The 16,143-nt window shown below is 37.4% G+C and overlaps 1 protein-coding gene across 1 annotated transcript in view; it reads left to right on the top strand.

Moving 5' to 3' along the window:
- The window catches only part of SPIDR (scaffold protein involved in DNA repair), a 490,431-nt gene that overhangs the window by 33,591 nt on the left and 440,697 nt on the right, over positions 1 to 16,143 (top strand). The window contains exons 4-5 of the mRNA XM_045455385.1: positions 1,320 to 1,505; positions 8,417 to 8,580. Of these exons, the coding sequence (XP_045311341.1) occupies positions 1,320 to 1,505; positions 8,417 to 8,580 (350 nt within the window). The remainder of the gene's footprint in view (positions 1 to 1,319; positions 1,506 to 8,416; positions 8,581 to 16,143) is intronic.

The raw sequence follows: 16,143 nt of genomic DNA, 5'->3' as shown, positions 1-16,143 counted from the left end.
GCACAGATGCCCTTTAGTTATTGAATGGATAAACAAGCTCTGGTGCATCCAAATCATGGAATACTACTTAGTAATGGAAAGAAAGGGTTGCTACATAGAACAACTTGGATGAATGTGCAGGGAATTATGCCACATAAAAGCCAATCCTGAAGGGTCACATAGTATGATTCCATTTGTATATCATTCTTGAAATGACAAAATTACAAAAATGTAAAGACTGATTCATTTGCAGAGGTTCAGAATTGGGGAAAGGAGGGGTAGCTATGATGTGGCTTTAAAAAAGGTAATACAAGGGGCACCTGTGAAGCTCAGTTGCTTAAGTGTCTGACTCTTGATCTCAGCTCAGGTCTTGATCTCCGGGTCATGAGTTCAAACCCACATTGGGCTTTGCACTGGGCATGAAGCCTATTTGAAAAAATAATAATAGATAAATAAAATGAAAAGGTAACACAAGATGTCCTCATGGTGATGGGATTGTTCTATGTCTTGAGTGTATCAGAATCAACATTCTGGTTGTGATGTTATGTTTTGCAAAATGTTACCATTGGAGGAACTGGGTAAAGCATACAAAGGCTCTCTTTATTGTTTCTTATGCCTATAGGTGAATCTATTATTACCTCAAAATAACAAATTTAGTTAAATAAAAGTTTGCCGTTAAGTGTTTTTAAGCACAATACTGCTACCAGGGCTCCCAGTATGGCAAAGGAGGCACATAGAAGCATTTCTGTTGTACAGAAGTATTGGATTTATGGTTTGTTTTGTGTTTTTCTTTTGGTTCATAAAATATTCTAGGAAGTTACACTTCTGTAATTATTTCACGGTTAATTTTTTGAGTTTCTCTTTGTGCCCCGATTTCCTTGTCTTTTTAATTTTTTTTTTTTTTAACGTTTATTTATTTTTGAGATAGAGAGACAGAGCATGAATGGGGGAGGGTCAGAGAGAGGGAGACACAGAATCCGAAACAGGCACCAGGCTCTGAGCTGTCAGCACAGAGCCCGACGCGGGGCTCGAACTCACAGACCACGAGATCATGACCTGAGCCGAAGTCGGCCGCCCAACCGACTAAGCCACCCAGGCGCCCCCCGATTTCCTTGTCTTTTATAATTTATCTCAATTTGTTCTACTTCTTTTTCTTGTAATTTGGTTTTAATTCAAAGAATCTTGTGCTGCACATAGAACTTCAGGCAGGAAGACATTGCTTTCGTTATCATTAGAATTTTATTATTTGTGATTTCAGCAAAGTAACATGCATAAAATCTTATTCTGATAAAGAACTATCAGTTAATTGTGTTTATGTATTTTCTTTTTTTCTTTAACAGAAACTGCTGCATCTAAGAGTACCAGTGGACTTACAGATATAACATGGAGTTCTAGTGGAAGTGATGTGTCAGATGAGGATAAAACGCTTTTTAAATCACAAAGAGATAATGGACATAGTTCTAGGATAGACAGATTTTCTAATAGGAACAAGAATATTTTATGTACAGAAGATGGGGCCAGTGAAGGTAAATTGAAATTTGTTTCTTACCTCTTTCTGTTATATATTGGGTTCAGTATTGGAAAAAACATCAATCTTTTTATAACATTTAGTATTAGTGATGACTATACTGAGTCTTGGCCTCTATGCTCAGCCCTTTAGAAACATTTTCTCATTTAATATTTCTCACAACAACTCTAAGAGATAAGTATTACAAGTATCATTTTTACAGCTAACAACTTAAGCTCGAACATGTAGAGTTGATTGGGATTCCACTTAGGGTCTCTGACAGCAAAGCCAGGTCTTTCAACTACTGCATAGTGCTGCACCTATATTGCCTCCTTGCTGACCTGATTTGGGTAAATACTGTGATAGCCAATGTGTGGTAGAAGTGTAATACAAGTTTCTGTTCTGATGGCATTTTATATTGTGGGTTTAAAAAATTTTTTTTTATTTATTTGAGAGAGAGAGTGTGAATGGGGGAGAGAGGCAGAAGGAGGGAGAGAATCTTAAGCAGGCTCCATGCTGAGCATGGACATGGGCCCGATCCCACAACCCTGGGATCGTGACCTGATCCAAAATTAAGAGTCAGATGTTCAACCAACTGAGCCATTCAGGGTGCCCCATATTGTATTATTATGTTTTTGACAATTTGAAGGAGAGTTTCTCAACCTTGGCACTAATGCCATTTGGGGCCAAAAAATTCTTTGTTGGGGGGAGAGGGACTTTCCTGTGTAGTGTAGGGTGTTTAATAGCATCTCTAGCCTTTTTTTTTGCTAGATGACAGTAGTTCCCCCAGTCCCATTTGTGACAGCTGTGAATGTCTCCAGATGTTGTAAGATATCCCCAGAAGGACATCCCCAGTTGAGAACCACAGACTTTTAGAATTAGGAAAATCAGTCCTTTTACAATTTTTAAAATATAGCTTATCTAGAGTATTTAAAAGTCTTAATGCTTTCAAAATAAACTTTGACTTTTAACTCTTTGAAGTTCATATGAGTTAGGTACTTGGTCAAGGTTAAGTTTATGCAGACAAACTCTGTGGAAGGTCATTTTATTCCTTTGACCACTTTGTATGTCATCTTGGTAACTACCAATTGACATTCTAGTAATAAACAGGTGAAGTGGTATTTTAAGGTTATACATAAGCTGGCAGGTCTTATATTGTTAATTCAATCATATTAAATGATATTCATTGTTATGTAACTCTTGGTTTGTCTTTACACATCTCAGAACATAATTTCATTATTAAAAACTATGCTTTTTATGGGTGGGTAGTGTGGTATGTGAATTACATCTCATTAAAGCTGCTATTAAAAGAAATAAAAACTGTTTATATCCTTTATTAAAAGAGATAGTAGTTTTCAAAACTATTTAAGACTAGAAAGGTATTTTGAGCTGATTATATTTGTCATTAGTTAATTTATATATTTGGGTGCTGTCCAGTTGGGGGCATAAATATTTACAATTGCCTGATCTTGGAGGATAGACCTCTAAATATGATATAGTGTCCATCTCTTGTTACAGTCTTTGTTTTAAAATGTAGTTTGTCTAACATAGGTATGGCTACTCCAGCTTTCTTTTGACGTCCATTAGCATAATAGATGCTTCTCCATCCCCTCACTTTCAATCTGCAGGTGTCTTTAGGTCTAAAATGAGTCTCTTGTAGGCAGCATATAGATAGGTCTTTTTTTAATTTTTTAATTTTTTTATCCATTCTGATACCTATGTCTTTTGATTGGAGCATTTAGTCCGTTTACATACAGAGTGATTATTGATAGATATGAATTTAGTGCCATTGTGTTACCCATACAATTGGTGTTTCTGGTGATATACTCTGGTCTTTTCCAGTGTTTATTGGTTTTGGTCTGTCTTTCTTACTCATAAAGTCCCCCTTAAAATTTCTTGCAGGGCTGGTTTAGTGATCATGAACTCTTTTAGTTTTTGTTTGAGAAATTTTCTGTCTCTTCTCCTATTCTGAATGACAGCCTTGCTGGATGAAGAATTCTTGGCTGTATATTTTTCCCATACATGATGTACTTTGATCTGCTGTGAACCTGATTTGTCTTCCCTTGTAGTTTAAGGACTTATATTCCCTTGCTGCCTTCAGGATTCTTTCCTTGTCTATGTATTTTGTGAACTTGACTATGATATATCTTGTTGTGGGCTGGCTTTTGTTGAATTCAGTGGGAATTCTCTGTGCCTCTTGGATTTGAATGTCTGTGTTCTTCCTCAGATTAAGGAACTTTTTAGCTGTAATTTGCTCAGATAAACCCTCTGCCTCTTTTTCTCTCTCTTCTTCTTCTGGAATTCCTATGATACAAATGTTATCACTCTTTATGGAGTCATTGATTTCCCTGCGTACATTCATGATCCAATACTTTCCCTCTTCTTTTCAGCTTTATTATTTTTCATGATTTTATCTTGTATATTACTGATTCATTTTTCTGCTTCGCCCATCCTCATTGTCATTGCATCCAGTCGGTTTTGTGTCTCAGTTCTAGCATTTTCTTTCAATAAATTTTTTCTGAAGCTTATTTATTTATTTAGAGAGAGCGAGAGGAGGGGGGCAGAGAAAGAGGAAGAGAGAGAGAATCTCAAGCAGACTTCACACTGTCAATGCAGAACCCAGCATGGGGCTTGAACCCACCAACCTTGAGATCATGACTCAGTTGAGCTGAAGTCAAGAATCGGATGCTTAACCAAAGGAATCACATAGGTGCGCCTAACATTTTTTATTTCATCCTGACTAGTTTTTAGTTCTTTTATCTCTGTAGCAAGGGATTATCTAGTATCTTCTATGCTTTATTCAAGCCCAGCTAGTATCCTTATGATTGTTGTTTTAAATTCTAATTCAGGCATCTTACTTATATCAATCTTGATTAAATCCCTTGCCAGTACTTCTTCCTGTTCTTTCCTTTGGGGTGAATTCCTCCATCTTGTCATTTTGTCTAGGTTAATTTTTTTTTGTATGACTGTTAGGAAAGCCTGTTCTATTCCTGCTCCTGAGAGTAATGGCTATATTAAGAAGAGGTTCTATATTATCTTGGGCCTGTGCTACAGGAAGTGTTTGCGTGTGCCCTTTGCTGTTATATTTTGGCTGCACCTTCCCTGAGGTCAGTCTCCTGCATAGTTTCTCCTTGCCTGCAGTGCGGGGTTTTTGGACCTTGTCCACTGTATGGCACGTTTTAACTAGCTGTATTTTGGTCTGCTTGTTAAATGAAACTAGAGCCTATCTCCCTTAGAGCTGAAGCTTTGCAGCCTCTATGATCAGTAGACTAGGTGTGTGCGAGGGGTTTGTGCTGGTCTTCCGGGGGAGCAGCCTGCTGGGCTGATTCTCAGGCAGATTTGCTTAGTGGAGATGCCCCTGCAGGGCACAGGGGGCGGGGCTTGGTGTAAGTGGCTCTGGCCACCACTTAGTGGCACTGTTTTGCTCACTGAAGTTGGTCAGTGCTGATGGGCAGAGGAAATGATGTCACCCCACCTTCTTATCCCTAGAGCAGAGAGTTCGTGCATACTACTCTTCAGGAAGTTCTCACTTCTCTTATGTCCCTGGTGTCTGTCAGATCCCTGACTTCACCCTGTCTGTGTCCAAGCATCTGTCTGTGCCTGCCAGTACCTCCTGTGTTTTATCTCAGGCATGCAGCTGGCTTTTAAATCTCCAGATTTTACCGATCTACGTGGCATGGACCTGCACTGATCCTCTGGGGGAGGGTCTTAGCACGCTGTGGCTGGTGCAGGTTTGTCCCAGGAAAGCAGTCGCACAACCACACAGTGGTTTGGAGTTTATGGTAAAGCACAGCAAAGAAGCTGGCAACCAAGGTCTGCTGCCCTCAATAGATGTCTCTGTTCTATGCTAGTGTATAGGGCGGCATGTTGGCTCTTGTTAGCTCTCTTATCCCTTGAGAGGCTGTGCCACCTTTCCAACTGCACCCCAAGAAAGGGAACTGTTTCTCCCCTTGTGACCCAGGGAATCCTCAGACCACACTTCCTGCTCTCCAGCCTCTGCATCCTTCCCACAGGAGCACTGCTAGTCCTACCAGGCATGACCCCTGCAATGGTGGGGCTTTCTAAAACTTCTGCAGAATTCATCCCCTCTCCTTTTCTCAGTTAGTGATTTTGGGGAAGAGTTTTTCTTGTGCAGTCCCCTGGGTGCTGCTTTCTCTCTCTTTCTTTTTTCTTTTGCTCCTTTCTCCATTATCATGGCTCCCTCCCTTTCATGGCATCTGCAGTTCTTTCCTCCTCCAAATCAACTCGCTGTAGCTCCTACCTTCCATGATGTGGCCATTTTTCCACCACTAGATGTATAGTTTGTTCTCTTAGTTCTCAGATCAATTTTTTGGGTGTTTGGAATGATTTGATATTTATCTCTATTCAAGGGAGGAGACAAGCATAGGGTCCCACTACTCCTCCACCATCTTAACTCTTCCTCCTTGAGTTAACTACTTTAAAATGAGTTCACGTGGGGTGTCCGGGTGGCTCAGTCTGTTAAGCATCCGACTTTGGCTTAGGTCATAATCTCGCAGTGGGAGGGTTTGAGCCCCGAGTCTGGCTTTGTGCTGACAGATCAGAGCCTGAAGCCTGCTTCAGATTCTGTGTCTTCCTCTCTCTCTGCCCCTCCCCTGCTCATGCTCTGTCTCTTGCTCTCTCTTTCTCTCTCTTTCAAAAATAAATAAACATTAAAAAAAATTTTTTTTAAATAAGTTCACAAGTTGTTGACTTCTGTTAAGCAAGTTGACTGTTGGGTAAAAAATAAATGATCCCTTGGAGTGTATCTTATGTGTGTAAATGCTGGCTTATCTTTCTCTTCCTTTTCCTTCTCTTCCTCCCTCCCTCATTTTACCTTTAATTACCATTTATCAGTTTCTTATTTTACCCCAGACACTTGGGGCATATGTATATTATTTCCTTTTATATCAACTACATCCTGTAAGCTGAGTACCCTTATTTTATAGAAGGAAATTGGGACTCAGAGAAGTCAAATTGCTTGCCCAGAGTCAGATATTTAACAAGTATGCCAATTGATATTATTGGTTGGGATGTGTAACTTCAATGCTGTATGCTTCAACACTGTTCTGGTGCTTACCAAACCTGGCTTCTTATCATAATTTCCAAGTGAACTTTTAAAACAGTATACCTAGGGCATCTGGGTGGCTCAGTTAAGTGTCAGCTCAGCGATCTCATGGTCGTGAGATTGAGCTATGCTGAGTGTGGATCCTGTCTGGGATTCTTTCTCTCCTTCTCCCTCTGCCTCTCTCTAAATGAATGAATGAATGAATGAATGAATGAATGAATGAATAAATAAATAAATTAATTAAAAACAATATATTCAGACCTCCTTCCAGCTGTATTGGATTAGACTGTCTGGGCCTTAAGGCCAGAATTGGGATTGAGAGGGAAGAGCTCTGAGTTAAAATTGTCAAAATATTTTCGTCTTTAAAAAATCTTTCCCCCTCCATTTGTCTTTTATATAACTTGGAGAAAACTTCTTAACTTTTTGAAGACTCAATTTCTTCATCTATAAAATGCAAATTTTAGTCTAACATTAATTGTCTTGACTGCTTCATAAAAACATTGTGAACAATGAAGTCTTATTAGTTTTGGTTGTGGTCTGTCATTTTCAGGGTAGGAACAGTGTTCTGTATTATCTCCTATATTTATTTGTTTGCTTGTTTTGGTATTGTGAGTGCCTAGAATGGTACAGTAGCCCCTCAGTAGGCACTGATTCTACTGAATAAATGAAGAATGATTGAACAAATGCTACAAAAGTACAGTAGCTTTGAGGGCACTTGTGTTCCTCCTCTGCCTTTCTGTGGCTTTCTGCTGTGATGCTTCAGCAACCTGGAGAATTTCTTATGCATTCCAATGCCTGGCTTCCATAGTAAATGTGTTGTTACATGTGGGAAATAATTGCCATTATGCACCTGCTTCTCTTAGACTGGTCTGACCTCTAGTCTTTTATAATTACTCTAGTGGACTTCTATTTTCTGGAACAACAGTGTTAGATAAAAGAAGACTTCCATTCTTGTTTACTTTATTCCATATTTTTAACTTTAGCTGAAATTTTTCTTTGTTGTTCTTGTTGTTGTTTTTATTTTGAATTTTCTTCAATTATTAAAGCTAGTAAGTTATTTTATTTTAATATGACTTCTGTGTGGAAATAAGATTGTTGCTGTCAAACCTCTGAAATAGGGCTGAGATATCTTACTCGTCCTCTGAGTTGCTGAAGTAGCTGTAAGGGAGAATACTTGCGTTTTGTACTGTAGGAAAGGTTTATGTTATATTCCTCAGAGATACCTCAGAGATTAATTTATCCTTAATAACTAATTTTATTTCTTTAAATACAGATTAAATTTGGTTATTTAATATATGAAAATAATTTAACTTCCAAATTAAATTTTGCAGAAGTACTACCTAGATAAAAATGCTTATAAAGTAAACCAAAAAGTAAATTTACTTGTTTCTTTATTGATGAGAAATATATAGAAAAAGTTTTAGGTGAAAATCCTTGAATAAGTCTATTAGTAGAAGACTGATTAAATAAACTATAGGTTAACTGTGTAATGGAATACCATGTTATTAAAAAGAATGAGGATGTTGCCTGTTAATTGATGTGGGAAAACCTCTGTTAAGTAAAAAGAAATCAAAGTGTATCAGAAAAGAGGAAAAAATAATAATATATTTTATTTGCTTGGACATGCTAGAGAAACTCTAGAAAGATACAAAAACAACTAATGAAAGTAGTTACCTGAGAATTGGAGTAGGGGCAGTAGGAGAAACAGGATGGCTAGAGATAAGAGTAGGAATATAGTTTTCACAGTCTTTTAATATATTTTTAAAAAATGACTCAGCAATATGGATGTTTTTAACTACTGAGAATTAAAAAAATGGATTAATAAATATTAAGGATTTTAAATTGTTTAAAATTGTATTTTTTAGATGAACTACAGTTTATTGACTGGGAGATTGACAGTGACAGGGAAGATACTAGTGAGTATAATGAATTTGAAGACTGTGAGAGTGTTGTGGAAATATCAGACTGTGCTTCTTGTTCAAGCAATCATTCTTCGACTAGTGAAGAGGGGTTCTCTGAGCTCTTGAAGGTAAGAACCAGTTGTCTCAAAATTTTTCGTTCTGTTTGTCACATTTGTCAATCATAGCCGTTTAGTGTTTGACTTTTAACTCTTTTTTCCAGGACACTTTTGATTCTTAGGGATTCTTTTATTCTTTACTTCCTTGTCTCTAAATAACATGCTTGTAATGTACTTATAAACACAGTAACTCTCCTTACCCACTCCTCCACCTGCACTTTTGCACTTTTCCCATTCCTCCATTCTCCCAGGACACATGTGTCATGGTTTGCTTAGATTAGTATTCAGCATTACGTAATATTCATAGCCATGGCAAGTATTAATTATGATTATTTTTCCTTCAAAACTTTTCATTTTCCTTGGAGTTAATTATTTTGGGTTTTTGTTTGCCTAGCTTTATTTATTGATATTAAAACTCTAACTTTTTGTCCTCATTTGGCTCTCCTGTTAAGGTTTTTAGGCATAGCAGACATTCTGTCATTTTTGTTTTCTTGGAGAACTCATTCTCACGGCCTCCTAGCTGCTCTAATTTGTTCCACTGCTTTGTGGATGTAGCCACCCTTTGGTCACTCCTCACCATTTTCCAGTAATTCCCTTTACTTCTCTTCTGTGCAGAGCAACTTTATCCTGGATTCCATGTCTTCCTCTTTCTTGGTTTTTATTCTCAGTTTGATTAAGCACATCTTCTAGGAAAGGATTTATGAAAGATAAATGGCATGCCAGAGATGTATTTATCATACTTTGATAAGTGGCTAACCATTTATGTAGAATTGTAGTTTGGAAATCATTTTTCTTCAGTATTTTGAAGACATTGCTTCATTGTCTTCTAGTTCCAGATTTGCTGTCAAGAAGTGTGAAGCTATTCTCATTCTTGATTTTTAAGGATTTTCTCTTTGTCACTTCTTTTAGCAGCATGATTGTGATATGCCTATGTGTGGTTTTCTGCTTGGAGTTTATCAAGCTTTTTGGGTATGTGGGGAATCAGAGGTCCCCAAGCCCACCCCTAGGTTTGGTAATTCACTAGGAGGACACTCAGAACTTAGTATATGGTCATACTCATGACTATGATGTATTACAGTGAAATGATACAAAGCAAAATCTGCAATTTTTCAAGAATCCTAGTCTAGTGGAGTCACATAGGATACGCTTAATTGCTTCAACAATGAGTTTTGACAACATCTGTAAAGCATTGCCCGCCAGGGGAGCTCATTAGCGACTCAGTGCCCAGAGTTTTTATTGGGGGGCTGGTACCAAAATTTTAGTACCAAAAGCATGTATCAAAATTTTAGATTTCAAGAAGGAAAACAGGTATTCAAACTAAGCCATATTGTTAGCACGGTTTAGGCAGAGGGAGACACTTTCACCATTTAGGGGAGGTTGGGAACTCTCTTGGTGTCTAAATAAGCAGAGGTAGACAAGGACCAACATTGCAAGCAGGCCTTTCTGAGTATACCCTCAGGTCAGCTATGTTAACTTTCTTCTTCGTATGGATTTAAAGTTTTCATCACATTTAGAAAGTTTTTTTGCCTTAATTTTTTTTCTGACTTCCCTTTTCCTTTCCTTTTGGACTACAATTATATGTATATTAATGAGGCTGCTCCATGTTATATCATGGGATCATTGATGCTATATTCATTTCCCCCCCTCTCTTTTTAATTTATGCTGGCTTTTATTGCTATATCTTCAAAGTTTAATATCTTTTTGCTCTCTGTGTCTAATTGTCTGTTAATACTATCCAGTGTATTTGTCATCTCTTAAAGTTTGATATGAATCTTTTTGTATTATCTTGTCTTAACCTCATCATATCTTTTCTATGTTTTGAAAATATAGAGTGTATTTATAATAGTTGTTTTAGTGACTTTTTCTATAACTCTATCATTTGTGTTATTTTTGTGTCTATTTCTATTGATTAATATTTCTCTTTATTGTGGATTGTATTTTTCTCCTTCTTTGCATGCCTAGACATTTTTCAGTGGATACCAAATATTGTGAATTCTATGTTGTTCGTTGCTGGATTTTAAAAAATTTCTTTAAATATTTTGTAACTTTGTTCTCAGGTGCCGTTATTTGGAAACAGTTTCATCCTTTTGGGTGTTGCTTTATGATTTATTAGGTGGGTCTGGGGAGTGTTATGTCACTACCCTCCTGAGCATTCTATGTAATACTCCTAATTATGGGTTTTTCTGGTCTGGCTGGCAGGAGTAGCTGCTGTGGCCTGACACTGGTGTGGCATTGGGAACTGTTCTCTAGATGGTTCTTTCCCTGGTCTAGAGTAGTTTTATTTATATGCACATACTGATCAGTACTCAGCCGAATACTTGAGGTGGATTGCTGGAGTTTTTTGTGTAGCTATGGTTTTTCTGTTACTCTGTCCTACGAACTCTAGCTACATTTGTCTGCCTGGACACTCAGCTCTGTCTCTTCAACTCAGGGAACCCACTGGACTCAACCTCAGTTCCTCTTTTCTGTTGTGTGGTTTGGAAATTCTCTCAAGAAAGTAAGCTAGGGCAATTGTAGAGCTCAATTTTTTATTTCCTGACTTTCAGGCATTAGTGTTTTTGTCTGATGTTCAGTGCTTGAAAACCATTGTTTCATATATTTTGTCAGGATTATTTCCTTTCTTCCTACCTGCCTTCCTTTCCCCCCCCCCCCCCCTCTCTCTTGTTTTTTGTTTGTTTTTTTTTTTCATTTTGTTGTTACTGTTTTTGGTGTTTTAGGTGGGAGGATAAATCCATTTGCTATTATTCCATCTTGGCGACCTTTCTGATCTTTTATGCAGTCCAGTACATGATAAGATGCTCATCATCATTAGTCACTAAGGAGTTGCAAATCCAAACCATGATGAGATACCACTTTATACCTATTAGGATGGCTGTTATCCATAAATGGGAAAAAAACAACATTGAGATATTGGAACCCTTATACATTGCTGGTGGGAATGTAAAATGGTACAGCCACTGTGGAAGAGCTTGATGGTTTCTCAAAAAGTTAAACATGAAATTACCACATAATCCAGCAATTCTGCTTCTGAATATATATACACAGAAGAACTGAAAGTGGGGACTCAAATATATTTGTACATCAATGTTCATAGTATCATTATTCACAATGGTTGGATGGTGGAAACAATCCAAATGTCCATCAACAAGAATGGATAAGCAAAATGTTGTATATATGTACAGTGGATTATTATTCAGCCTTAAAAAAGAATGAAATTCTGGGGTGCCTGGGTGGCTCAGTTGGTTAAGTGTCTAACTCTTTGATTTGAACTCATATCATGATCCTAGGGTTGTGGGATCAAGTCCCCTGTCAGGTTCCATGCTGAGTGTGGAGCCTGCTTAAGATTCTTTTCTCTCTCCCTCTGCCCCTCTCCCTTGCTTGTGCACTCTCTCTCTAAAATATAAAAAAGAATTTCATTCCTTTTTCTAAAATGTTAAATATTTATTTTGAGAGAGAGAGAGGCCATGAGAGCGGGGGAGGGGCAGAGAAAGAGGGAGAGAGAGAATCCTAAGCAGGCTTCCCATTGTCAGTGCAGAACCCAGCTTGGGGCTTGATCTCATGAACTGTGAGATAATGACCTGAGCTAAAATCGAGAGTCAGATGCTTAACCTACTGAGCCCACCCAGGCACCCTGGAATGAAATTCTGATACAAGTACAGTATGGATGAACTTTGAAAACATTATTGTAGATAAAATAAGCCAGACACAAAAGGACAAGTGCTGTGTAATTCAACATATAGGCAGTACCTTGAATAAGCAAATTCATAGAAACAGAAAGTAGAATAGAGGTTACCAGGGGCTGAGGAGTAAGGGGAATTATTGTTTAAATGTGAATAGTTTCTGATTGGGATGATGATGAAAGGTTCTAGATGGTTAGTGGTGCATTTATAAACATCATGAATGCATTTAATGCCACCGAGGTGTACATCTAAAAATGGTTAATATGGTAAATTTTTTGCTGTGTACATTTCACCACAATAAAAAAATTAAAAAAAAAACTATAACATCTCTTTACTTTAAAATATTTCTCTACTATTGAAATTTTTGTTTTTTTAGAACTTTTTATTGTTGGTGTGGTAAAAATGTTTGTGGAGAAAATGCTAAATGATAAAGCAAAATACCAACCTGTATATACAGTAAAATCTTAACTAAGGGATCACAAAGGATCATTGAGAGTCCCGAGACTGCCACCAAACTCCCCTTGGGATAAATCATATCTAACCAGACCAGGAAGTGTTGTGCCATGACCTAAAATTTTTTGTTAACCTTTCAGTTTACAGACCGGACTAGTAACCCTTTACTTCTATTAACTTCTACAGTGTGAAAGAAGGCCTTCTGTGATAGCATGATCTTATGTCACATTATACTAAAAACATACTCCTTAAAATTTTTTCCTAATATTTACTTATTGTGGTAGTGGTTTCAGTCACTGAAATATCTGTTACCTCATGTGCCTGGCTTTTTAAAGCACCTTATTTCTGTTCAGAAAGATGGGATTTTTGTTCATAGCTTCATATCATAGGCTACCTGTTTTTATAATTTTAGAGTTTTATCTGATATTTGATGAGCAGGTTCTGTATTGATAGGATAATAAAGCATTTAATATGATGGATTCATAAATCTTATTATAGATTATTGCCATCACCAAAACAAAAATCTGGTATTTTACTCTTATCAGAAACTTTAATTTTTTTATTAGGAAATAACAGTTTATTAGTATTTTTAATTTTTTTGTTGGCTTTTTTTGGGAGAAATATTCTGTGAACTGAGGATATGTTTATCCTTTGAAAGCTGCTGTAAATAACCACGACTTTTAGAAAGACTACTGCCGCATTGATCGAGATGCTGGGTGATAGGTTGTGTTCATTACCTGAGAAACTCTTGCACTCAGGTTTTGTAGTGCTTGCAGTTCATTTCATACCTTGTTAAAATTACAAATTACAGTGGGGCGCCTGGGTGGCGCAGTCGGTTAAACGTCCGACTTCAGCCAGGTCACGATCTCGCGGTCCGTGAGTTCGAGCCCCGCGTCAGGCTCTGGGCTGATGGCTCAGAGCCTGGAGCCTGTTTCCGATTCTGTGTCTCCCTCTCTCTCTGCCCCTCCCCCATTCATGCTCTGTCTCTCTCTGTCCCAAAAAATAAATAAACTTTGAAAAAAAAAAAATTACAAATTACAGTATGACACAGGTTTTTCAGGGAAGCTTTTGAATAATAAAATATGTAGTTATAAGAAGTAAATGTTAAGCATCCAATAGTTCTTCAAAAGGTAAACAGCATATCTCTGGGTAGTAGAATTATTGGAGAAATTTATTTTCTTCTTTATTGGATTTATTTATTTCAGAATTAAAATATAAAACAAGCAAAATGGCAGTCAGTAGTTTCTTCCTCAAAGACAGAACAGAGAGGAACAGATCACATATATTGAACATACGCTGAACCTTATATTTTACTAGTTTCTTTATGTACATGTATCAGCCTGTTTGAATTGCTGTAACAAAAATACCATAGGCTGGGTGGCTGAATCAACAGAAATTTATTTCTCCCAGTTTTGGAGGCTGGGAAGTTCCATGATTTAGGTGCTGGCAGATAGGATGTCTGCTGAGGGCCCACTTCCTAGTTTGTTGAAGGCTGACTTCTCACATGGTGAGAGAGAGAAAGACTCTCTGGGGCCTTTTTAAAGGCCCATTCATGAAGGCCGATCCAAAGGCACCAAATACCATTACATTAGGTATTAGGTTTCAATATATGATTAGGTTTCAATATTCAGTTTATAGCAGTATATTTTCTATTTGAGCCTTAAAACACTTGTGAAGTAGATGTGGCTATGCCCAATTTTCAGACAAGGAAATTGTTAGAAAAGATAATGTAACTACGAACAAGTTACTCATGTAGTAAGGCAGCTGTGATTGAAAGCTTGCCATAGAAGTATTCAGGTGTTGGTTGAATGCCTCCAAATCTACATTGATTGCTTTCTTATATTGGAAGAAGCATGCAAATGGTCAGAACTTTGAAAGATATGGTCATAGAAAAAGCAAGACTTTGGCTTGCTTTGTATGTAAAAAATTCAAGACTTCTTCCATGTAAGTCATCACGAAGTATGCTGTTTTTCTTAATAAACTTGTACATTAAAGCATAACATACTGCATTGTCATTGGAAATGAATGAATTGAATCCATTGACTCAAAAATGGATTTCTCCAAGTAGATATTGAGAAGCATTCCTACAATACAACAAAAATCCTTCTGGATTTGTGGTCTAAATACAGTGGTATTCTCTATGACCTTAATTCCTGTTCCTTTTCTTATTTGTTTGTTTGTTTATTTATTTATTTATTTATGTACTTATTTATGAGAGAGAGAAAGAGTAAGCAAGTGGAGGAGAGGGGCAGAGGGAGAGAGAGAATCTTAAGCAGGCTCCACACAGCATGGAGCCCAACATGGGGCTTGATCCCACACCCTGGGATCATGACCTGAGCCAAAATCAAGCTCCAGACGTTCAGCCAACTGAGCCACCCACATGCCCCCCTGTCTCCTTTTCTTCCATTCTTTTTCTCACATGGGATTCAATTTTATTTTCTTCTCAAGCATCATTCTCTTCCAAATGCTGATAACTGTTAAATCTTCCTATAAACTGGTTACTATCCTGAACTCCATGTGGATTTCCTGCTGCCTACTGACATCTTTGCATGAATGTCCTAAAGTTACTGTAAGTCAAAAGGGTCCCAAACCATATCTTTCTTTTCTTTTTAACCTAAGCTCATCTTCTTTGTGTGTTTTGGTCGTAGTTAATACCTTTCCTTTTTCATTGCCTGAGTCTATGCCATTACCATGTCATGGAGATTTGGCCTCTAAACTATAACATCCCTACAATTTCTGCCCTAAGTTGGGCCCTTTCACTAATTCTCTGTATTGTTTCAATTGCTTCATAATTGATTTCTTAGCATATGTCTTTTTATTAGATATATCTTAATAAAAATTATGACCTTATCACTCACTTACTGAAACACTTTTGATGGTTCCTTATTGCTTGAAAATCAAGGTCCATATAACTTAACATTCACAGTTTGGCCTCAGGTCCCTCAAATGAATGAGACTTAGAAGAATATATGTACATGAATATTCATTGGTAGCATTGTTTATAAGAGAAAAGTCTTTGGGATGTAACCTAATTTTATATGAACATATGAAAATTGTTGTGTATATGATAATGAAGAAGTAAGCCAGTTTGCCAAAGGATATGTACAGTTTGATACATTATAAGAAGTGTATAAACATGCAAAACCATAGTATGTATTGGTAACAAACAGTCTTGGAGGAGAGGAAGTTTTTCTCTAGACACATTTTTCAAGTTGCTGAGATAATGTCACTTTACGTCATCATTCCCTGCAGTGCATCTGTGGAAATGTGCACTTATATCTTCAGTTGCAAGGAACACAGTTGATTGAAAGCCCCACCTCCCATCCTTCAGGATCCATCATTTTTTGATATCGGGACCATACCACTAATGGGCTACTCTGTAGTCTGAAACTCTTCCTACCCTATCTTTCCTTCTTGTCCTCCTTTCATAGTTTTCAGACCT

The sequence above is a fragment of the Leopardus geoffroyi genome, chromosome C3 (assembly GCF_018350155.1).
Source record: "Leopardus geoffroyi isolate Oge1 chromosome C3, O.geoffroyi_Oge1_pat1.0, whole genome shotgun sequence".
NCBI lineage: Eukaryota > Metazoa > Chordata > Mammalia > Carnivora > Felidae > Leopardus > Leopardus geoffroyi.
The sequence above is the reverse complement of the archived record's forward strand: the minus strand, read 5'-3'. Positions and strand labels throughout refer to the sequence as shown.